Consider the following 24,040-nt stretch of genomic DNA (forward strand, 5'->3'; position numbering starts at 1 on the left):
GATGAAGAAGAGTGTCCCAAACAGGCTGGACACGTAGAAACAACAAGTTCGCGAAACTTGCGACCCGACAGGTAAGTTCGCAATTTGCGAAAGTGTACAAAACCCTCGCGAACTGGCAGAAACACGGGCGAACACAAAAAAAAAAAAAATCCGCAAATTCGCGGGAATTCGCGGATTTTGCGGATTGCGAATCCGCAAATCCGCAAAATTCGCGAACGCGAGATCCGCAAAATTCGCTCATGCTTAGTTGGGTGGACAGCTACACACATAATACGGCGACAACTAACAACATGGCGGTACCTCCCATGAGGCCCACGGTCCCACGTCACCACTCCTGCACGACTATGACTCGTTCAAAGTTTGGGAAGGACCACTCGGCGACCCACAAGGAGGTTGCCAGCACAACCGCAGGGGATAATCCAGGGTCAGCCTCTGCTTCAGTTGAGATGGCAGTGACTGGAGGTCCCTCAGAACCAGTCATGCAAGAATTCATGGCGTTCTTTATGAAGGAACTCCAATCTGAAATTTGGTCCCTACGCAATGAGGTTCTAGCCTGCATCAAAGACCTCCGGAAGGATGTGGGGGAGCTGGGAGACTGAGTGGACGACTTGGAAACGACCCTGGATACTCGCACGGAGGACCAAGAGCACATATGGCAGTGCCTGGCCACCTTAGAAGAGCAGCACATAGAGCTACAAATTAAACAGTAGGATTTGGAAAATAGGGGGCGCCGTAATAACATACGCATACGGGGGTCCCGGCTGGTGCAGAAGGCGCAGATATAATGACCTTAGTGGCGGACCTGCTTCGTGACATCAGGGGGAGATGACGATGCCCCATCGCCTGCCTTGGACCGTGCGCATAGTGACTGGACCTGCAGGGAGACCTGGCCTCGTCCCTGACATTCATACTCTGGTCCATTTTTTCACCGAAAAGGAAGCGATTCTCAAGGCAGCGCGGGATAAACCCAAAATCAGGCTTAATGGGACGCCTATCCAGCTATATCAAGACTCCACAACACTTCGACGTCGCAGAGACTTTCGGCCCATCACTGATCTGCGAGTATTCCCCCCCCCCCCCACCATTGTTGCTTGGGCAGACTTCTGGGGACCTTTCAGCCACGTCCTGTCTTTGAAAGCTAGCGACGGACTAACGCACAACCAACATGTCCCTTTGCAACACACGGAACGCCTTCCCAGAAGTCTCAGTGCTCTCAGCCTTACAAAGCGACCACCTCACCTGGAATTGCTTCCACTCGGCCTGTGATACTTGCCATCCACGAGTCCATACCCCCCAGCACTAAACAATTAGCAGACACTTGAGACACTACACTGTGTGCCCGCTAGGAACTTCAGGAGGGTCCACACCGCAACTGACATGGGCGGAGACCTTCTAGGCTGGGCGCTCCCTTATAAAGGATTGTGACAGATCTTCTCTACTCAGTTGGCAGGCTATCCTACAATGCACAGGGTGCCCTGACCGAGACGTGTCGCTTATAGGTGGCCACAGCTAATTGAATCGCTCTGTCTCCAGTCGTCAGGCTGCATGACTCTCCTACGCCTAAAGGTAAGCTTTAACCCACCAATGAGGCAATGCAACAAACCCCTTTTGCTTTCTTGCTTTTCTTCAGAAGGTACTTTACTGGACATTTGGTGTACGTCACGACAGCGGCGGTCTGGGGCTGCATCCTGGACCTCTTGATCTACTCCGCAGCGCGATGACCGACCCCCACACCTATTTCTGGGACTGTGACATCTCCGGGACAGCCTGTGCTGGTGTGCCTGGCTACTCCCCGAACTGGATTAGGATATTGGCCATGTTGGCCATTACAATTAATACATTGTTTTCTTTGCATCTATCCTCCCCTCCTCCTTCCTCTCCTTATCTGTCACCTTGGCAGGGTGGATACCTGAATGCTAGGGAAGCCCTGTAGGGATTAACTAATTCTAGGGGCCATTTGCTAGCCACAGAGACACTACCCGACAGTAGTTTACGATGTCCTCTGTAGTCTGTTTGAGGGTCCTTTCCCTCAACGTGAAAGGGCGTAATTCCCCCAATAAGCGCCGCCAAATATGGCGCTACCTATTTTTGCAGAGCCCGGACATCTTTTTCTTACAAGAGACCCACCTTCTCAGGCGCGATGTCAAGCTCATGTCACACCCACGCTTTCCACACCAGTTTTGGTCTTCGGCAGTTACCAAGACAGAGGGCGTCGCCATTCTTTGTAGAGCGGGCATCCTACAGGGTGACACTAAAGTAGTACGGGACACAGAGGGCAGATTTCTCACAGTGGAGGTCAGGAGAGGGCATTGCCCACTCACCCTTTGCAATATGTACATGCCAAACCAGGGCCAAGATGCTTTTCTGTACAGGGTTCTACGTGAGCAGATATGGCCGGCGAATACGGACCTCATAGTTGGGGGAGACTTCAACTTGGTTTGGGATGCGGAGATTGATCGTAATGGGGGTGCCTTTCATGGGGTGGGCACTATGTCGGCGGCAACGAAAAACTCCCTTACTGCTTTAAACCTTATAGATGTCTGGCGTTATCATTCACCTGAGAATCGCAGTTACACTTACTACTCTCACGCGCACTGCTCTTACTCTCGCATTGATTTTCTCTTCGTGTCCCACTAGCTGATGGGGACACCCTTTCTGCCGACATCTGACATATCAATCTCCGACCATGCGCACATGGAATTACTCCTCCATGAGCACTTTGCATACCCCAAACGGCCTACAGGATGGCTGTTTCCGCCACATATTTTTAGGGACCCAGTGGATAGGGAAGAACTCCAATCCGCCATCATATCTTACTTTGAAACTAACGACCTCCCTGAAACATCCCTTCCTGTTTTGTGGGATGCGTTTAAAGCTATTTTGAGGTGTGCTCACGTCCCTTGCCATAGCGAAGGCGCGAGAAGCTCGCCTGTAGGAAGCCAAACTTGCGCGTGAAATCAAAACGTTGGAGAAACTGGATCAGGAACGGCCCTTGCCAAGCTACAAGCAATGCCTGGTGGTCCTCAGAGGTCAGCTTAGGGCTCTCAGGACGAATACGGCTGAACATGCCCTGCTTGCATTACGGCATCGCTATTACGAAGGAGGAGACAGTAGGAAAGGTAATGACACGTCGCCTGCGGGTGAGGGCAGCCGAAGCTCACATCGCGAAACTAAAGCTAGGGGACTGATCCTGGGCCACCATGGAAGCTGATAAGCTTCGAACGTTTCAAGATTATTATGAATCATTTTACGCTCGAGAGTCGCCCACCCCAGATCAGATATCCGCCCCCTTGGACGCTTGCGATTGGGATCCCTTGGGCGACTACCACTCTAAGCTCCTAGAGGAACCAATCACTCTGGTGCCTTCAAGGAACTTCCACTGGGGAATACACCGGGCCCCGATGGGCTCCCAGTCCTGTTCTACCGCACTTTCCTGCTGTATCTCCAAACGTACCTGCTGCGTCTTTTTAACTCTTTCATGGACACTGTCGGACCGTCCCCTGATATGGCAATGGCGGAAATAGCCCTCATACTGAAACCTGGGAAAGATCACAAGCTCTGCTCTTCTTTTCGCCCCATTGTTAAAAACGGATCTTAAATTATACACAAAAATCCTGGCTAAACTACTTAGCGTGCACTTACCTTACCTCGTCAGACCAGATCAAGGAGGCTTTATCCAACAACACCAAGGAGTAGATAACATGTGGCGAGTGGCGCATCTTGTAGGGAAGGCGCGGCATTGGGGGATCCCGGCCTGGCTGCTCTCTCTCGACGCCGAAAAGGCGTTAGACCGAGTGGACTGGGGATTTCTTCAAGCTGTCTTGCAGAAAGCAGGTCTAGGACCGTGCATGATGGCACACATCATGGCCTCTTACATTTCTCCCCTTGCTACGGTATGTGTTAATGGCTAACTTACACTGCCCATCTCTTTTCTCAGGGGCACCAGGCAGGGCTGCCCCCTGTCACCCCTATTGTTTGCCCTGGTAGCGAAGCCACTTGCTATTATGGTGCGCGGGTCACCGAACATCCGTGGCATTGCACTTTGAGGTATAGAGCATAAAATTGCCCTCTTTGCGGGCAATTTACTCCTTACCCTGTCTGACAGTTGCACTCACTTCCAGCAGTGCATATTTTGCTCCAATTCTATGAGCAAGCGTCGGGACTTAAAATTAACCACATAAAATCCTGGGCCCTTAACCTTACCACCCCGGCCAATGAGATTAAGACCCTGCAAGCCCTTGTCCCCTATCAATGGGCGACCAGTTCTGTACGCTACCTCAGCCATAACTTAACACCAGATCTAGCTACCTGGACCCAAGCCAATTGGCAGGAATATAAAAACTCAGTTATCGCTGATCTGCGAGCGTGGAAAGCCCTGCCACTCTCTTGGTTAGAATGCCTCAACACGGTCAAAATTTCTCTCTTGCCCAAAATCCTTTATCTGTTCCAAACGCTGCCGACACCTATCCCAGAACATCAGATCCAGGGGCTTCAACGCAAGCTCATCGCCTTTGTATGGGGGAAAAGAAACCATGATTCTATAGTAAAATAATGCTTCCAAAGGATAAGGGAGGACTTGCCTGCCCTAATCTGCTGGAGTATTATTGGGCACCCCACCTTTGCTATATACCGGAATGGGCGGCGTGGGAAAGCGAGAAAGTGTGGTTCCACATGGATAGAGCGGTCACTTGTCGCCCTCTCTGGGATCATGCATGGTTGCCCCATGAAGCGAGTCACTGTAGTGCATACAAGGCGGTTCCTACTAAAACGGTCCTTGAGGTTTGGGATAAATTGGCGGTCTGGAGAGGCCTCACTACCTTCCCGTCCCTGCATTCTTAAATTGCTCGAAACCCGCAGATCCCTCCTGTGTCCCGCCCGCCATACTTTGCAAACTGGACAGATCAGGACTGCAGAACGATAGGCTCCAATATATTTAACTTCTGCATTGGCTACAGGGGTCTTATTTATCACAGGTGGCCACACAACCTTTTACGCCGTTTTGAACGGCTAGCGCACACCTTTAGCTCCTCCAAGGGGTTAAAATCTGGTATATACCAGATTCTCCCAGACTCGCACCGTTTGGACCTTCATCCATACCAACGGCAGTGGCAATCTGGATCGGATGCCGACATCACTCCCTCTCAGTGGGCATGCCTTTGGCGTGACATTCCCAAAACTTTCCATAACATCCCCCAACAGGAATCTGCTTATAAGGTGATGACCCAGTGGTACTATACTCCATCTCGACTTCAAAAGATGTTCCCGAATGCATCCTCTGTGTTGGCGCTGTACACAAGCAGTTGGGGATTTTTCACATTTGGTGGGCATGCCCTCTCCTTGCTACATACTGAAAAGAGGTCCTTAGCCATATTAAGCGGGTGTTGGGCTACCCGTTACCTGAGAGTCCGCTCGTTCTCATCCTGGGTCTTAAGCCAGTGAACCTGCGAGCAATGACCAGCCGAGATCGGCACCTCAGTCTTCACATGCTGGGAGCTGCGAGGCAAACTGTTGCAATATATTGAAAGAAACCAGAAACGCCTTCCATTAATGTATGGTTCACTCACTTGTGGCACAAGGTGGCAATGGAACTACTCACGCGTGCCTACAGCTGTGGGAAACCAAATTCACGAAGCTGTGGAAGCCGCTGGTAGATCACCTAGGATGCCTGGAAAATGCTAGATTGCAACCGCCAAGACTTCGAACCCTACAGCTCTTTGACGACGCAGTATTTCCCATTGAACCGGAGGACTTTTGGAACCCCGCTGACTAGTCATGCAATGCAAAGCCCCAAGGTATGCTTCAAATTCAGGCACCTCCCTTCTTGTCGCGCTGGTCAATACTGTCATCCTTGACCCCCCTCCCCACGCACTCTCAGAGATACTGTTGGCTATTGCTAGAGTAGTGGTCCCAAGTGTTGTGAACAGACTCTGAAGATACATCAAGGCGCTCCTTACCCCCCCCCCCCCCCCCCCCCCCCCACCACCCACTGCCCCATCTTTCCCATTTTCCTCATCCCTCTCTTTGTCTATGAATTCTGGTTATGTCCTTGTTCTCTTTTGCCTTTTTGTTTTTTCTTACTAATTTTATTCATCATTTCCAGCGTATGGAAACATCACTGCATTGTACCTCAAACTAGGCATGTCTATTAGAAACAGAATGCTAAATTGCTAGATGGCGTTTTTGCCCTGTAGCCTCATGCCATCACTACTCTACAATCGAAGCTCTACGATGCCAGTCATTGACGTGAGTGCAGCTGTTGCAGTTGTATACCACTGGTAAGATAAGTCTGGAATATGCAAGGCGGGGACACCGGACAGCCTAGGACTGCCACGCTAACATTGATTGAGATAATATGGGGCCTTGAAGCTCTTGCTATCATTTCCCTCCTTGTGATGCCTTGAATTGTCTGCACAGTATTGCACTGAATATCATGATGTAATGCCGTTTTTGCTTTCCCTTCTGAATATTAATAAAAAAAAGTTTTGAAACAAAAAAAAGTAAATATACTGGCCACCACTGGAACTGTACAGTCAGTTGTTCAACGACCCTCTTCCCTTCAGAGGGGTTCCTATGCCATGAAAAAATTGTAATGTTACATTGTAACCATGTTAAATTGTTGTGAAACATTATACATTGTTTACTCTATTTGACTGTGTATAATCATGCTTACCAATGGTGCGAGATTTCAAGCTCCCACTCCATGCTCTTGTAGCATCTCGTGGTGCCCAGCTGAAAGGAGCATAGAGCATTGTGTCGAATATTATGCCAACTTAGTACATGCATGTTCCGAAGAATGAAGGGGGAACTAACTGGCATTGCTGTTTCCTCTTTTGTAGAGGACATGATTCAGTGTCAAGTCTCCTTGAGACTTTGTAGTGTGCTGTCGCTTCTGTGTTATGCATCTATCTTTCAATAGCCGGTGTGTCAGACCCCATCTTTGAGGGTATGTGCATTCCTAGCAGTTCTTGTCAACCCCAAGAACACTTGACGATAACGCTTTCTAATGCATTAGAAAGCATTAGTGTCAGGTGTTCTTGAGGTCTGACTACACACCGGCTATTGATAGACACATGACACCGAAGCAACTGTATACTACAAAGTCTCAAGGAGACTTAACACTGAATCAAGGCCCCTACAAAAGAGGAAACTGCAATGCCTGTTTTTACCCCCCTCATTTTTTGGATCAACATGTAAGTACTAAGTTTGCATATTATTAGACACCATGCTCTATGCTCCTTTCAGCTGGGCACCATGAGATGGTACAAGAGCAAGGAGAGCGAGTTTGAAATAGCGCACCATAGGTAAGCATGATTAAACACAGTCAAATAGAGTTCACAATGTGTAGTGTTTCACAACAATGGAACACGGTTACAATGTAATAACATTATCATTTTATCACAGTAAATTAACCCCTCTGAAGTGAAGAGGGTCGTTGAACAACTGACTGCCCAGTTCCAGGGGTGGCCAGTATATTTACCATTTTTTTATCACCTATGCAGAGTGACTATTTAGTTAAGGTCCTGATGAATGCCTCCGGATCCCTTTTTAGGGGACCAACAAATGGCAGAAACATTTTGACCTTGAACTAGGGTTATATTTGTTGAATCCCTAGCCCTCTCGCTTTTTAATCATGTCCTTGTGACCACCTAATAACTTCAGTGGATCCAGAGAGACATTTTTAAATCTCTCACTTACTTTCTCTGCACTCTGCCCCTAATTCATCTGTATTCTTACGCTCATCTTTTGAGAAAAAACACCTCGTATCCTTCCCTCTGGAGTCGTAGTCCACACCACAATGTGAAGGAAATCTATCCCGCCTTTTCCTTATACACTACACACTGTATTTTCCCTCTCCTCTTGTTCACATACAGCCAGGCTGACTTTTGTGTGTTTAGGATCAAAAGAATTGTCTCATTAAACCTAACTTGATGCCCAAGTCAAATTTAACTTTGGAATATTTGGAAATTTACAAATTTGCACTCTGTTGCCCCAGTTTTCCAGTGCCCATTTACAATTGCTGGCCACAAGACAGCCTTTTGCCCTCTTGAGGAGAAGTGTGAACGGCTCCCAGGAAAGGGCACAATAGAGGCCTGCCATTGAAAGACTTATCACCTCTACCTGGCAGAAAGCCACACTGAGTGCAAGCCCAAAAGGTGAGCATCAAAGGGCAACCTACCTTTTGAGAGGCAAATGGTGTTCTGGTCAGCAGGTTGGCTTTGGGGATAGGAGGAAACGGTTGCCAAACCAGTTTTCCTGTGGGTGTGCATCCCTAAGATATTCACACCTCTAGGGTGGGCTGTAAAGTTCCACACCAAGGGAAGAATTCTGCCATCTTGGGAGTGGGCAGAATATTGCACTCTAGGATAGTTAGACACCACACATTGCAGGAAGTTGTCATCAGGTGGGAGGGGCCTGGTAGCCCATTGGCTAGTCTTCATCCCCTCCCTTCCCCTGAGGGCAAGTTTTAGGCATGAAAGTCGCACTCCTAGCACAAAGACCTCTGCTCAGGTCTGTACTGAAGAGAGGTCCTAAGGAGTGTTATGCTGTTGCTTGGACCTGGGTAAGAGACTGCTCCAAAGACTGGACTGCACTTGCTGCTCCTGGGCTAGCAAAGAGGACTGATACTGTGCTGCCCTACTCAAAGAGGAGCCCTTCCCTGTGAACCAGGCAGAGAGGAACTCTAAGAATTAATTGGCTGACTTCCTGTTACCGACAGGAAGTCAGCTTTTATGTCCTGTTACAGGACATAAAAGCTGAACAAAAGCTACCAAGGCGAGTTGGCAGCCTCAACTGCTTAATTGTCACTGCCCACCGAAGCGCAGCCTGGGATGCCAAACTCTAACATTCCAAAGTTGCTCCCAAGTCTGCTTGACGCGGAGAGTTGTCCAACTGCAGTTTGCTCACTCAAGATGAAAACAGGCTATGGTGAAAAATCAGTGATTTTGCTGTGACTGGAGACTAGTAGAACCTGATTTTTGACTAGAATTCACCTGGACTTAAATGGGCATGGACCTCTGTGAGCAAAGTCACTCCATCGTGTTTGTGGATCGAGGGGTGGCCCCAGGAAGACCCTGTTGACCAGATCGGCACTCTCCGCTCCTTCAGCATATTGCATCCCTTGCATCACGAGCATTTCATTAATGTCAATGAAGGTATGCCTTAAGAGCCTGGAATTGCACTGGAGAAGGCTTTGACTGCAAGGTAACTGTCCTGCTAAGCCTTAATGGTTGTTTGGTTTTGCTTTGTTCGCCCTAAGTTGGCAGGGTATTCCCAGACGTCGGTCCCTTGCTCACTTTGCCACTGGATTCAGGCTAGCCTGGCTGATGACTGCTGATTAGCCAGAAACTGGTCTCGGGATGCTTGATTCTGGTCCAGGGAAGACCTTGCTTGGCAGTTCGGGCTGGACTGTTTCCATGAGGCACAGGGTCAAGGCTGATTTGCATATGGCCGTGTCTGAACTGGGGTGGCGGAATGAGCTAAAGAATGATGATGGATTAAACCCAGATCGGTTGACTGGGGTGAGTGCTTGCAATGTTTAACACTCCGTCCATGATCCCCTTTGGTTTTGCTAAGCCTTATTGGTCACCCCTGACTTGCTAACTACTGGAGTTGATTGGCCAAAGCGGGCCAGAGTAGTTGAACTCCACTTTACAAAAAAAGGTCAAAGTAACCGCTAAACATGGTAGTTGTCAACGCTTGTTTGTATTTTGAGTGAAACAAGGATTTGCGATTTGCTTAATTTATATCTCCGAAACCCTCTGGTGAATTGTTAGTTTTGATGCCTAAAAATGTATGACAATACCTATTTTCATAAACTGGGTTTGGATATCCTTTTTTGTTATTTTTTTCTTATTCAATTGTTTTGGTACTTTTAAATGCTTTGCATGTTTTTCTTTGTTGAAGCCTGACCGCTCAAAGCTGCAGCAACCCATGGTTGAGCTAAGGTTTTACAATCACATCTAACAAATGGGCTTTCCTCACACCTTCCATATGAGGAGATTGTGCTTGTTCATAGCATAAACAATGCCCAGTAACTAAACAGCCATAAACATAACAATGACTTTATACATAACCAGTTCATAATCCTAAACTGTTCTGAGTTGTATCTAAAACAAAGTGCCTTATGGTGCAGGCTGGCTCCTTAAAATTATTTCTATATTTAAAGAAATAAAATACTGATCTAATTTAGCCTGTTATGCATATGGAATGTGTAGCCTTTAGTACCTAGTATTAAGTAGAAACGGGCCGACGTGACTTTACAGATCAAGAATAATGGAATATTGCCTAAGCTTATCGTATTTTGCTGTAATGTTTTTTATCAAGTTTCAATAAACTTCTCGTACTATAGGAAATTTATTTTGTATCTTTATACTAGTTCACCGTGGTGCTAGCCATTGTCATCTTGTTTGAAATTCTTGCTGGTATCTCAGCCTTTGTTTTAAGAGATAAGGTAAGTACATTCTGGCGTGGATTTATAAACTAATTGTGCATTTTGTTTTATTGAAGTGGTGACCATTTGATGGGTGGTCGGCCTTGGGGTAGATAGAAAGAAATGATTAGTGATCCATTCTACAGTAAAGGTTCAATATGGGCCAGTTCCCCGATATTGTATTATGAGCTGGCTTTATTAGGGCAATGGGAGACAATTTAGATTTTCGGCTGTGTACCTAAATTCATGCTGCGTAGAAAAAATATTCCTTTGATTTATCAAAAATATTTAGAATGTGGTGCTGTAAAATAAATCATGTGGCCACATTTTAAACAAAAACACTTTGGGAGGATAGGGCTTATATCTTCCGAATTCACAGGGAGCAGCAGGCCTGCTCACTCTTTTTTGACAGATGATGCTGATATTAAAAAGATTACCACGGCTGTCTTTACCTCCTGGTTCAGCCTGTTTGAAGGACAAGGCGTGATTCCTAAGCCGAAACAGGTCAAGGGATTTTTTGTGGTAAAGGTGTTAAATTATTTTTACAACATTAACGCAATCCACTACTGTTTCTGGAATTTAGAATTCTGGAAGATAGGTAGTTCATGAGTTGCCTCATTTTCTTTTTACCTATTCAATTGTGACTCTTACCTTTTTTACAGTAACGCCTGTCCCGGGTGAAATGTTACTGGGTGGGTAGTATTATTGGTGAGGCTGTCAGACTGGCTCCATGAGTTAAAGGACTGGTGTTGAAACTTCATATAAACTGTAGTCCTGAAACTGACTCCTTGGGATACCAACAATGCCTTGTAGTACTTGGTATACACTGTACTGTGCAATGTTGCAACATAATTGAGCATTCACTACCGGTAACATTCTCTGATCTGCTTACCACACTTTTTCATGTGGAGGAAGTGTACACACCTGAACTGGCAGCCCATCTTTATCTCAAAATGGTTTTCAAAATGCAAAAGGCCCAGGAAAAATGACCTTTGTTACTACACGCACCAGGTCTCGTAAGAGGCTGTTTACCGAGCACGATTTTGAATAGTGGAGTTTGGTATCATCCCTTCTCCCTCCCTCCCCCCCCCACCACCATAACAAGCCTACCTGTTGCCAGTGCACATATGAGGAGATATTTACATAGAGATAACTGAATATTTTGTATTTTCATATGTCTCCATAATGCCCCTGCAGACTTGCTGTCCATTCCACAGCTTAGACTCTGGTCTAGTTGTCGAATGTGTACTAGTGGTACATTTCTGGGTGCTGACTCCATGGGCTCTGGAAATAGTCTAGGGACTTCAGCACATGGCATTATTTTCTTATTCCAGTGTATTTTTTGGGTGTGACCAACTGAGGGTCTTAAACCGTCAATAACCACTCGAAAATAAAAAAAAAATCTTTGAGGCGTGAGGTCTGTTCCTTGTGTCTTCTAATGCTAGCAGCAAGAAAGATTTCTCCATCAGCCTATCCGCCTTTGGAAAAGCAGCCTTCACTTTAGCTTTGAAGATCCAAAATCAACAAAAGGAGAAATTCCCATTCCAACTGGCAGGCCTTTCTCTTTTGTTAAACCCTTATTTTCAAATTGCTCAACAAATTCTCAGCAGACCAAAGATGCGCATTTTGGTTAAAGTTCTCCTTTTAAGCAAGTCTGGTGTAAATTTATTTTTTGACCTCCCTTCCTTTTTTCCCCCTGCGACATATATGTACAAAATTTGGCGAAAGCTGGCTTTTAACTGACTATTCCAATTGAATCAAATACACAACAAATATCCTACATTCCAAAAGGTACCAGTGTTTTTGAAAGTGGTACCTGTAACGGATCAGGACTCCTATATTTTTTTAAAGGCCTTCACTCACATTCTTAGAAGCACGCTTCATCTGGTCTCACCCTGGCCCTATAAACCAGGAGGGTCTCAATCATGTCGGAGGCAGCACTTTGATATTATCCTAACGTTATGTTATGAAGATAAAAATACCGGAGTCTCACCCCGGTTTTCCTTTATTTTGGATAGCAATGGTGTGGTTTAAAAGCTATGTATCTGGATGTTAATGGATCTCATTGTGCATATGTCCCCAGCACAAAGAATGGCTATTCAGTTACTGGTGCCGTTTTCCCAATACTGGGGGTCTCATTTGAGTTGTAGGGTATTTATGTATTTGATTTATTAAAGGAGAAAATATCTTAGATCCCTGTTTAAAAACTCCTCAATCCCACACTTTTTGATTTTGAATGTTTAAGTGAGAACCAAACTTGATGCAGATCTGTCTACATGAGCCAAAGTTATAGGGAAATCAAAAATGCTGGTTTAATGGAAAATGTGTCTGAACCATAACTACACAGTGATTACTGGATTGGATATAATAGATGTGCAGCTGCGGATATTGGAACATGCTATTTGTTACCATTGTTGCATGTGGGGAAGAGGCCATGATACTCGAGACAAATACTAACAGAGCTGATACCGTATTTTCCATGTATTTTTGTTTTAGCAAAAGGTACAGAATCCGGAACCAATGGGTTAAATTAGTTCAGGCGAAAGTCAGTCATTGGGATATTTGTTTTTCCGTTGTAAAATTATAGTTTTTTGACATCTGTGATATTAAACTGTTTTTATAATGTCAATTTTCTGTCCTGTGGTATTAAACTGACATTTTACCTTGGCACTGCAGTAATAAATGTGAGAAATTGATTTTTTTTGTAGTACAATTGGTCTATATAAATTGGTATTGAGTCCCATTTATTTTCACTGCCACAGCATAACTTATAAATGGTGACAATTGAAAACCAGTTAACGCAACTGGTGTTTTTTCAATTATATGGCTTGTTACTACACAAATTGCTTTATCTATCCCCACAGCTGAGCAAAATCATATTGAAAAAGTTCCAAAAGATAATCAACAATTATGGGGTTGATGATTATGTCACTGAAGGAGTTGATATTCTGCAGCAAAAGGTTGGTGTTCGTGATCGGTTTCTTTTTTCGAAGTGGTGAGCCCCCAGAAGAAATAATAAAGATTGTAATAATGATCTAATATCACTAAGTAATTAAGTAAAACTAAATTCACCAATGGTGCGACCTACAAAGTTAATGTTCTTTCCTAAAGCAGCATTCTGTTTTGCATGTTTGGTTACATTTGGGTGGAATGTGTTTGTCTTTGCATGTGGCATTTTAAGATTATCAACAGTCATAAATGGAAAGTCAGACCATGAGTTCGAAACCGGTAACAAGCTAACCATACCCATAAGTGAATAGCAACAATACACACCTAATCAAAATTAACCCCCGTGGGTGGAAAACCAACTGCTCATAGCATATGGGCCATCATTGTTTTATTTTTTTTTTAATTTTTTGAAAACCTTTATTGTGCATAAAAAGGAGAACAAATACGGGCCTACAACCGTCAGGCCGGCCACGATACATTAAGCACAGGTGCAAGCAATGCGGTTCCCCAGCGGCATCAGGCAAGATAGCAACAATTAGTAGCAGTTACACTGGACAGAGTCATGTCGCCAAGGAGAAGGAGCATTGAAGGTTAAATTTTTTAATTTTTGATCGAAATATAAATCAGTGAAGAATAGAAGCAAGGAGAACTGAGTCCGTACATTAGCTTCACAACATGAGCAGGCAGCATCAATAAGAACAGCAGTAGTGAGAACACCCCGCCAATATGGCAGTACAATGCAAAACAAAGGGGCTTCAGTCCACATTTACGTACCACCCACAGCGCCACCCACTCCCTACTAACCCCTATCTCAGACCCAGAACAGAAAACAGGACAAGAAAGCGCAGAAGTTTAGAAAAATAAGGCCCATAGAAACTAAATAAGGAAAACTAAATCTACCCCCCCACCCTACATCAATCCGGAGGCTACGGCCTACCCCCCCCGGCAAAGTGCCTGTCGCCCATTAAAGAACCCGAAATACAGACCAAGAATAGAAGAGAAGAAGGAAACGATAAAAAGAAAAGATTTTTCACTCTTGAAATATCGGGAGGAAGAAAAGAACAAGCTATTCTACCACTCCCAAAAAAGAAAGGAGGCGGGGAGGAGCCCAACAATAACAGAGCTCTCGGTCCCCCAGCCACGTGTAGCCCCTACACCAAGTGAAACAGTGATATCGAGAAGTACAATACCAGAAGGAGGATTGAATCCGGTGTACCCGGGTCCCCGAGTCAGTACTTGAATGACCACCCCGTCCATAAGGGTAAATAGCAGGATATGCACAGCCCCACCCCACGTGCGAAAGTACCAGGATAGACATCAGTAGCAGAACAAATGTGGGGAGCTACGACTACTACATTCGCCAGAGAGGCGGCACCATCCGAAATCGCACCAGCCAGTCCAACAAGAGTTAACCCTCGGAGACCTCCAGCTCAAATCAGGTCTCTAACGACCACTACACCATGACGCCCGACAGAAGCCCGCCCCAGTCGGAACAAAGGAACAAGATGGCCGCCTTAAGGAGCACCTAGACAAAGGAGAGCAAAATGGACGCTACCCTAAACAAATAGTCCCCATGTCACAATAAACTTCCATGACAAGCAGACAGGCACCAAAAAGAATGTGGCGGAGCCGATAGCTCACAATTTATCAGGATAGCCAGTATATGGTGCCGACTGCGCCATTGACAAAGGTCGCAATACACGAAGGATGCCTAGAATGTGAGGCAAAGCAATCACTAGCAATAACAGAGACAGGCAGGGGAAAACAATCAGCACTAAACACGTGATCCATGCAGCCACTACATACAGCGTTCTAAACCCAATCCCCGCCAGGCAAGAAATCAATACAACCACGAACCCGCCTAACCCTGTCCCGATCTCAGGCGCCCCCCTGATCCCAGCCCACGATGAATGCCACCCCTCTCCTCAGTGGAGAAACAAAATGGGCGCAGGGAAGGAAGAGGAGATTCATACATACAAAATGGTCGGTGCCAAATACCCAACAGTGCAGCAAACACAGCCAAAAGCGTCTCCAAGTTAAAAGACGGAGACTTCAACGAGAGAGTCTTGAAGGGAGCCTGAAGCCGCCGAGCTGGCAGCCTCATAGTCAACAGTAAAGGCGAATACAATGAATCAATCCCCGAGTGCGGAGACAATGTAGCACTGGCAGAGTCTGTAAGCGGTCTTCCACAGGCACCAGTCCAGGCATCACGGGTCTCTCCACCGCTGAAATCGCTCGGTAACACAGTAGCAGCCTCAGGCACCAGCAGGGGACAGTTCAACTGTTGCTGGGAGCAGCCTCTCCGTATCAGCTCCAGATCCAAGGCTACGTCGTCGAGTTTCTTGCCCAGCCTGTGGGAGTTGTGGAGCAGCGCTGATCTCAGTGCACAAAGGGCAGACAAGAGATTTCCGTAGGACAGGGCAGGCTGCGGTCCATCTGCGGCTGGGACAGATGTGGGTGAAGTCAGTGCAGACCCCGGCCCGGCCACGGTGCCGCAGGCACGGGGCGAGGGTGGGCAGTCATCTCCGTCCCATGGAACAACGGGGACATCCAACGCTCCCCCAAGCCGATCGCCAGTACGTGGGGGGGTGCAACAGGAGTCAGCAGTTGCCCCTTCTTCCATTGCGACCAGTATTAACCCAGCGTCTCCAGCAAGGGGCCTCCGCCGGCCCGAACAGGCAGTCAGGGCAAACGGGCGGTCCACCGAATCAGGGGACATCCCGCAATGGAGTACAGGCAGCCCTCACCCAGTATGTAACAAAGGAGCCGGTCGTGCAATATCGTCCGCCTTCCAAACCAATGCAGTCTCAGCGTCCAGCAGTTCTCAACAGGCGATGTACGCGGGCCGCGATCGAGAAGAAGCAGCTCCGCACAGGCAGTGGGTGTCCTGCAGGCAGGCTGGCCGTCTCCGCTCCGTCTAAGTCCGGCATCCGGCGGCGATGCACGCCTGAGTCATGGCGCAGTGCCAGGCAACGGTCTATCTCCGCAATCCGACCGGGCTGAGGTGTCGGAGGAACACGGTCGAAGTCAGCGCGCAGTCCCCATTCCAGCAGCCGGTAAAGTGAGCAGGATGGCAGGCAGGATAGGAACAAAGGGCTCAAGGGCTGGCGGAGCCGGGAGCTCACACGTCTGCTCCGGTCGCCATCTTGGCTCCTCCATGGGCCATCATTGTTGAAGAAGAATCTTCTAGATCAAGCTTCTCCAACTAGTAGCTTGTGAGCTATTGGTAGCTCGCTAGCTACCTGTGAGTAGCTCTACTGTGTGCAGCCCAGCCTACTAAATTAGAAGTTTTTCCTTGGTTGAATTAATATATGCATACCAAAATTGAGAAGAGTTGGCCTAACATCTAGGGCGGTCGACTTCGAATCTGTGGAACCGGGTTCGAGTCTCTGCAATGACGCTGAATATCCTGTGATTCTGGGCAAATCACTTCATCTCCTCGTGCCTAACAAAATATTAATGTGTTTTAACGCAACTGGTGCTTGTGTAAAGCGCTCTGATACCCAAAACCTTTGGGTCAAGTTCACGCTATATAAAACTCTGTTAAAAAAAAATGTCAAGTGTGCATTTGAGGGGAAAATGTGTGTATTCATAACTCATGAGCCGATGTTTGGGGATGACTTATTGCTAATATTAACTTGGTACGGGGCATTAGTGCAATGACTTATGTTTTAGCCATGTACAGGCATTCCACATTAACAAAGCATTTTTTAGCTTTCTACTGAGAACCATGCCTGATGCACTCGCACTGCTGGTCAATAATGTATCTTGTCTGATATGGTCCAAATTAAAAATCTAATATTGGTAGTGTAGGATGATTTTCATTGAACATAAGTAGCTCTTACAGCAGAAAAGGTTGGAGACCCCTGTTCTAGATTAAGCACATGCAAAGGGTAAAGAGTTTGTGAGCTGTGCCAATAGCTATACCAGTGGTCTTCAAACTAGCTGGGGCATTAATTGATCTGTGGGGTGGGGGGGTAGCAACCGGCTGTGGCCAAGAGGAATATACCCCATGGAACAGAGCCAAATATAATGCACACAACAATGCTGTGTATTCAGAGAAACATTGGCAGTGAGCCACGCTATAGTCTTCCTTTAACCTGTTGGCTGCTTCGAACATTCAGCTCCAGTGCTGAACGTTCGAAAAACGGGTGGGGCAGCGTCGGCCAACGGACGTGCGCAGCACTACCAAGGTAGTGCTCGCGACGACCGTTGGCCGACGGCAGCAGCCAATGGGTTAATAATGTCTTTCACTCACTACGTCCTGTCTGGATGTAGTTGTCAGCGTGTGGGAGGGATGAATGGTTCCAAATAGCCCTGAAAGCCACGCAACCCCCCGTAATCTCTAATAAAGGATCACACTGTGGACACCTAAGCCTATAGAGTCCAGGCTGCCACTGGCATGTTGGCAATCGTGCATTTGATAGCATTTATAAAAGGGATATGCTCAGAGCTGTTAACTGTATAGAATATTTATGAGAAAATGTTTGTCATTCTGGAGGGCCCATTGATTTTCTTTTATACGTGGAGGGATGCAGAACTAAAAAGTTTGAAATCCATTGATCCATGCACAGTTTGAGTAAATAAACCTGGACCAGATTATCTAGAACAAGTTATTACCTAAAGTAAAGGGTGAAACAATGTACATTTAGACTAGATGTCAAGCAGATTTGATTTCAAATTAAATGTATGTTAACAGTTTGGTTTAAGATGAGATGACCTAAGTATAAACTTGTTGGCAAACCTAGAGAATTCTTAATTGTTTAGGTCCAATTTATAGTTCACAAAGTTGTCCATCAGGCATGTTGAAGTAACCTAATGCAAACAAAGTAGTGGTTTCTTAAGCAACAAGATTAAGCACCTCCTAAAAAACTATTAAGACATTAATTGTTAGCACAGACACAAAGAATGGTTCTTGGAGACAAAATATAATTGCAAGTAAAGGTGATGGTGCATCTTCAGACACATTTAAGGAGCCAATGTGTTTTTATTGAACCGTAAACACATACAAACCACATTACATCAAGTTCCATAGCGCAACCACTCATAACTTGTGTAATATTCAGTATATACAGACTAGCTCTGGTTGCATGGAAGTACCTCTAAGTAATACATTGAATTTGCAGTTGAGAATTAGATCTGAGATGGTGTGAGGAAAAGATTGAGTATACCCAATATTTGGAAATCGTCAATTGACCACTTCTGTCAATATCAGATGAAAGGTGCTGAATAGGGCTTCATTTCCAAATGAGGGTGTAAGCAATAAAACTACTATAGTGGAATTCCCAGGTTTTGGTTGAGGCACATCCGTCAACCAGCCCTTAAATATAATCCTTCCAACTTAATAAACCTAATTAAATGCTTGATATAATAAGGCGTCCAATTTACTACAGAAATCCTTACCACTCTTTTCATTGTCTAATCTAGTTTCAGTGTTGTGGTGCTCAGAATTCTTCGGACTGGACTTCAAGCCCCTTTACACTGTCTAGTGGTTCTATTCCATCCTCCTGTTGCAAGAATAATCAGATCGCCTGCAACACAGCAAATGAAAATGGAGAATTTTCAAACATAAACACACAGGTTTGTCTGCACCAGCTATGAATAAAGTAATTGCACCCTTAATAAGATGTATGCAATTTAAGCTATGGAATTATCCTGTTTTATTTGGTCTAGTTTAGGACGACTTTGGGTGCTATTGGGCATCCCCTGAACCTTTTTTCCATTGTACCTTGCGCAACAACTGTGAATAATAATGGAATCAAACAGCGTATTCCAGTTTGTTTATCCTTCACTTGAGCAAAGCTTCGCGATTTGAAACCAGAGCTAGCAGGTATAGGTTTGAAAGATGTCATGTAAAATACTGAATATCATCTACACCAACTCCTCCTGTCACAAGCAGCTTGGATGAGATATTTTCCAGCCTCAAGTGGAATTTGAGGCGCATGGATAAATTTGATTTTTGGAGTAAATGCTAAAATCTGCAAAATCTAGTGATGGCATAATGGAGGAGATTCACTAGTTGATTTGTCATCTGTTTTCTGCATGTTTGTTTATGCATCACATGCTCCTTCTCAGATTCCACCACCACAACCAACAGACTAGCATCTGTAGTCTCTACGCAATGGTGTCTTTATACGGGCACTGACCTGGAAATGATCAGAATTGACCAAAACCAGGTGAGCATTTCTTTGCTGGATGAAGCCACTTCGCCAGCTTCTCCCAATGCAGACTTGCTCAAATTGTTAAAGTTAAGTTTTTTTTCAAGTGATATTTAATTTTTAGAGCTAAATTTACATTGCTGTCGTCTTCAGGTGTCTGCATTTCTTTTTAACGGTCTTAAACTTTAAAGGGACTATCTAATAAACCACTCTTAATTCCCCCAAACGGTAAACCCTATTGGAATTCAGTTACATTTATAGATCTAGAGATTCTACTTTAACTCTTTATTTATTTATTTATTTTGTCTATTTTTACTATTTTATATTCCTTTGGCTTGGACCTTGAAGTTATTTATTGCTGGCTTCATGGAATTGTGAACTTTGAATCAAGCACCCCAAGCTCCCATGTCAAGCCTTGGTCTTTAGTGGCTACATCGAACGGTCAAGAATATCATGGAGAGCCCCGCAGGATGTGAATGTTTTGGAAGCTCAAAGTGCGGAGTGTCCCGAACTTTTTTCTCTCCTCTCCAGTGACTTTCCCACAATGTCAGAATTTTGGTACTCAAATAAGACGCCTTCACGCTTCTGATCAACATATGTGTCTGTTACAATAAACAATAACATTAAAGTTTCCAAATGGGGATGATAGTGAATGAATCTTAACCTGTGTCTGCTACGAATATAATCTTGTGGAAATCTATGCTGGACAGAAGCCATGTTGTAATGTCCTTGAATAATACACTATATTGAATTAGTGTAAAGTTGGACACTGACCAATGATGTTTATCTTCCAGGGATGTGTTAGCAAGCTGAAGGTCTGGATTGCACAGAATGTTGGCTTTATCGGAGCAATTGGAATTGGCATTGGAATAGTGCAGGTATCGCAGTGTTAAACCTTGTTTAAAGTCATACCATCCTATTGTTAGAATTTGGTGTATAGCGTTTCAGCAACTAGGTGGTATTGGTATTGTATGGGTACAGCAGTGACACCGTTTACAGAAATGCCAATCTGCCCTAATAGCTGCCTACCTCAATGACCTCTTTGATTGTTATACTTTTTGTTTAGACTGTCACTAGGTGGCGCTGTTAGTAGTGATGGCTCTACCACTTGTCCTTTTTTTTTTACTGTACTTAAGTTCTAGTCGTCTTGCTCCAGGCATTACACAGTGAAGTTTACCTCGCCCAACAAAAAAGATATAGCTACCCTAGACTTTTGAGGAAAACCTCCAAATACACCTAGTCACAACTCTTAGTCTTTCATGCCAGAGTCCTACAAATAAAGATCACACTCTTAAGCCATCCTCATCAACACCAACATTGGTACCCTAGTGGTAACCCAAACGAAAGGTGGGAATGAAGGACTTTTTTTATGAGGAAGACTATGACTTGGAGTAATAAAGATTACTGGTACATAATTGGGTTACTACTTACTCTTTTTTTTCTTGTCACAGCCCATGCAACCAAATTCACCACAGGTAGTTGACGACAAAGTGAGGACATCTTCGAAGCAAACTCAGCAGAACAAGGGGCAGTTGAGAGATCAAAACCAATCCACTACAGATAGAGGGACATGAATGTCTGTGGAGAGACATCCATATGGTGCTTTGGTATATCCCTCATGAATGCACTATTGAAGGTCTCGAAGGTGGACACATTTGGTAGAAAGTTCTTCAGTTACACAGAGTTTAATACTCTCTGAGGCCTGGGGTGAAAGAGAATGTGAAAACTGGACCTAGTGGTGTAAGGTTGCCAAAACCAAAGTAGCAAAACCTAGTCCACTTGGCAGAAGACAGCTGGCCAGGCCTAGTGGGGGCTCTCATTCGCTATGAAAGGATCCCGATGGAAGACCAGCAGCATCTCCATAGTGTGTAAACAGCCAAAGGCACCATAGAAACACTTAGGCACTTAATGTAGAAACAAGAGGCAATTTTCAGTCCAACAAATTGCCCTTTTCTCTTAGCTGGTGCCTTGAGGATACTGCTACAAAAAAAAACCTCCATGCTTCTCCAATTTGAGGGTTATAGCTATCAAAGGAATTTATCACAATATTGTGAACCAAAGGCAGGGCTCAAAAGGTAATACGAGAAGGGAAGATAGTAACCCAATACTAAGAGGTAAAAGCCATTTGAGCAACTTGAGCAAAGAAGGCTTTAAAAGTGGATCGCAATCAAGCAACACATCTAGGAGAAGACAGCCATACTCCACAAGAACCTTTCATAAAGCTATTAGGTAACTAGATATTTTAGGAAAGTGGGTGGCAAGTACTCCACTTGAGGCTCATCAAGCCTACAAGAACAGCAGCCCCTTGGATAGTAGGAGATGGACTTCTTCAGGTTGAAGAGTCTATAGTCCTAGACCTCCTTGTAGGCTTGATACACAACCACTTGGACAAACTTCACAATGCTTCGGTATTGAGGTGTTCAAAGGAGCAAAGATCATTGAAAAGCCTGGGTGCCATAAAAACAATCCATACAATCCCAAAGAACCCTATGAACCCCAGCAAGGGATTAGGAATCTATATATGCAAAGGCATTGAGGGGTTCCATGGAGGCAAGGCAGATAGCTTGACATACAAATGCCTAAAGTAGAAAAAGGTGAGGAGATTGAAGAGAAGATGGTACCAGGAAAGAGAACAGGTTTATTAGTCAACCACCAACAACTAGGTCCCATGAGTAACTGCCTAGCCAGGAACCTTGGTGCCAAAATATTATCCCAGTTACTATGCAACATTAACATTTGCAATACCCAGAACCCCTCCCTCCATACCTTCACAAAATAACAAAATCAATGAGATATAATCTTATGATCTAAGCGTCCATATGAATGTGCAAACATGTAAAATACACAGTTGAGCTAAAATGTCCAATAATGTGGCAATACTGACAGAACAAAACACTCTTGTTACTACAACTTATACAGCAATTACATAACTGAATCCTTACATTTAGCAGCACGCGTTCTCCCTCTACGTGAAAACCATCATTGCCTGTGGTCATATGCCTTTGTTCCCTGCCCCATTGTGTTAACTACCAACTTTTCACATGCATGTGAGGAAATGGAGTCCGGAACAATTGTCACCATGCCTTTCGTTGCATTCTTGTGCCAAACATAGTCCTTCACTTCTCTCACTTGAACTGGCTTTGAATACTGAGAGAATCCCTTTTGGATATTAACTGATTTTATTATTCTCACTGAATCACCTACTTTCACTAGCAATTTTTTTGAAATTTCACCAACAGCAGCATATTTCTTTTGCACTTAATGTCTCTCATCCACCAAGCACCCCACCTGCACAGCCTCTACCACCTTCCTGTTAATCCATTCTACAAGATTAGACCCAGCCACCCTACCTCTTTATAAAGTTGACAGCGACACTCCTGTACTAATGAGGGATGCAGTCCTCAATGGCCAACCCATTTCCCTAATCAGACTTTCAATCCTACCCAATTACCAAATCTAACTGCAGTTATCATTGACATGGTTCATCCTTTCCCCAACCCATTACTTCAGGGATGATACAAAAATGACCTTTTGTAATTGATGCCATTGAATTCTAGAAAGGTTCTCATTTCCCTAAATACCAACTGGCCACCGTTAAGAGTGCCTATTTCTTCAGGATACTTCTCCATCAGAAATACCTCCTTGAAAAAAATTAATGATTCCATAGGAATGTCACATGTTCAACAAATGTAATTTCAGCCCATTTTGTAAATGAATCAAAAGAAAGGCATACTTCAGCACACTACCCAAACCTTTCTTATGGCCCTGAAACTTCGAAGGCTAATTTACACCATGGCAAGTTAGCTGTGACAATGGAAATGATAGGACTAGTTACTTGCCCTTTGTTACTAATAACTTGTGCACAACAATCTCAGACAAAATGTTCCACAGCCATGTCAACTCCAGGCCACCAAACATCTTCCCTAGCTCTGCCCCGAATAGCATGAATCATGTGACCTTCATGAACAAGGGTTAATACTTTGCCCCAAAGGTTTGAAGAAACCACCAACAAGCCACATCTGTATAAAACGCAATTCACTACTGATAACTCTTTTGAAACTTGTTGGTAGGGAATAGGATTTCCATCAATTTCTTTCGTAGTGGAGTTTGGGTTCAACACTTGCACACATGATGTACTAAATCTACCCCATCTTGAAAAAAATTACATTTATCCCTCCTTACAGGCAAACCACTGAATATCAAAATCTTAGGACACTCCTTAGTCCCTCATCATGCTCACATTTGACCTTCCCTTATACCTGAATGTTGTCCTGAAAATAGGCAACATCGGACATCTCTCTGCACAGATTGTTCCAGAATCTCTGGAAAACTGATCAACGGATGCTAATCCAAATGGCATTCATATACGATATGCCCCTTCTGGTATTAAAAAGAATGTAAGATGTGAGTGCTGACAAAATTAAACCTGATGGTAAGCTGCTGACATGATGTAAAAAAAAAAGAAAAGAAAGATGGCCCCTTAAAGGGTAGCTAGCAATTTTGT

The 24,040-nt window shown here is 44.8% G+C and overlaps 1 protein-coding gene across 2 annotated transcripts in view; it reads left to right on the top strand.

Moving 5' to 3' along the window:
* Positions 1-24,040, top strand: part of LOC147732560 (CD63 antigen-like) — a 75,348-nt gene that overhangs the window by 37,481 nt on the left and 13,827 nt on the right. Inside the window, exons 3-6 of one of the 2 annotated variants that reach the window (XM_086958826.1) lie at positions 10,376-10,450; positions 13,294-13,389; positions 18,806-18,958; positions 20,331-20,414. In XM_086958826.1, coding sequence (XP_086814952.1) covers positions 10,376-10,450; positions 13,294-13,389; positions 18,806-18,958; positions 20,331-20,414 — 408 coding nt within the window. The remainder of the gene's footprint in view (positions 1-10,375; positions 10,451-13,293; positions 13,390-18,805; positions 18,959-20,330; positions 20,415-24,040) is intronic. The other variant, XM_086958827.1, reaches the window with a different exon arrangement.

This window comes from Lissotriton vulgaris, chromosome 2_1, assembly GCF_964263255.1.
Source record: "Lissotriton vulgaris chromosome 2_1, aLisVul1.2, whole genome shotgun sequence".
In the NCBI taxonomy this organism is placed as follows: domain Eukaryota; kingdom Metazoa; phylum Chordata; class Amphibia; order Caudata; family Salamandridae; genus Lissotriton; species Lissotriton vulgaris.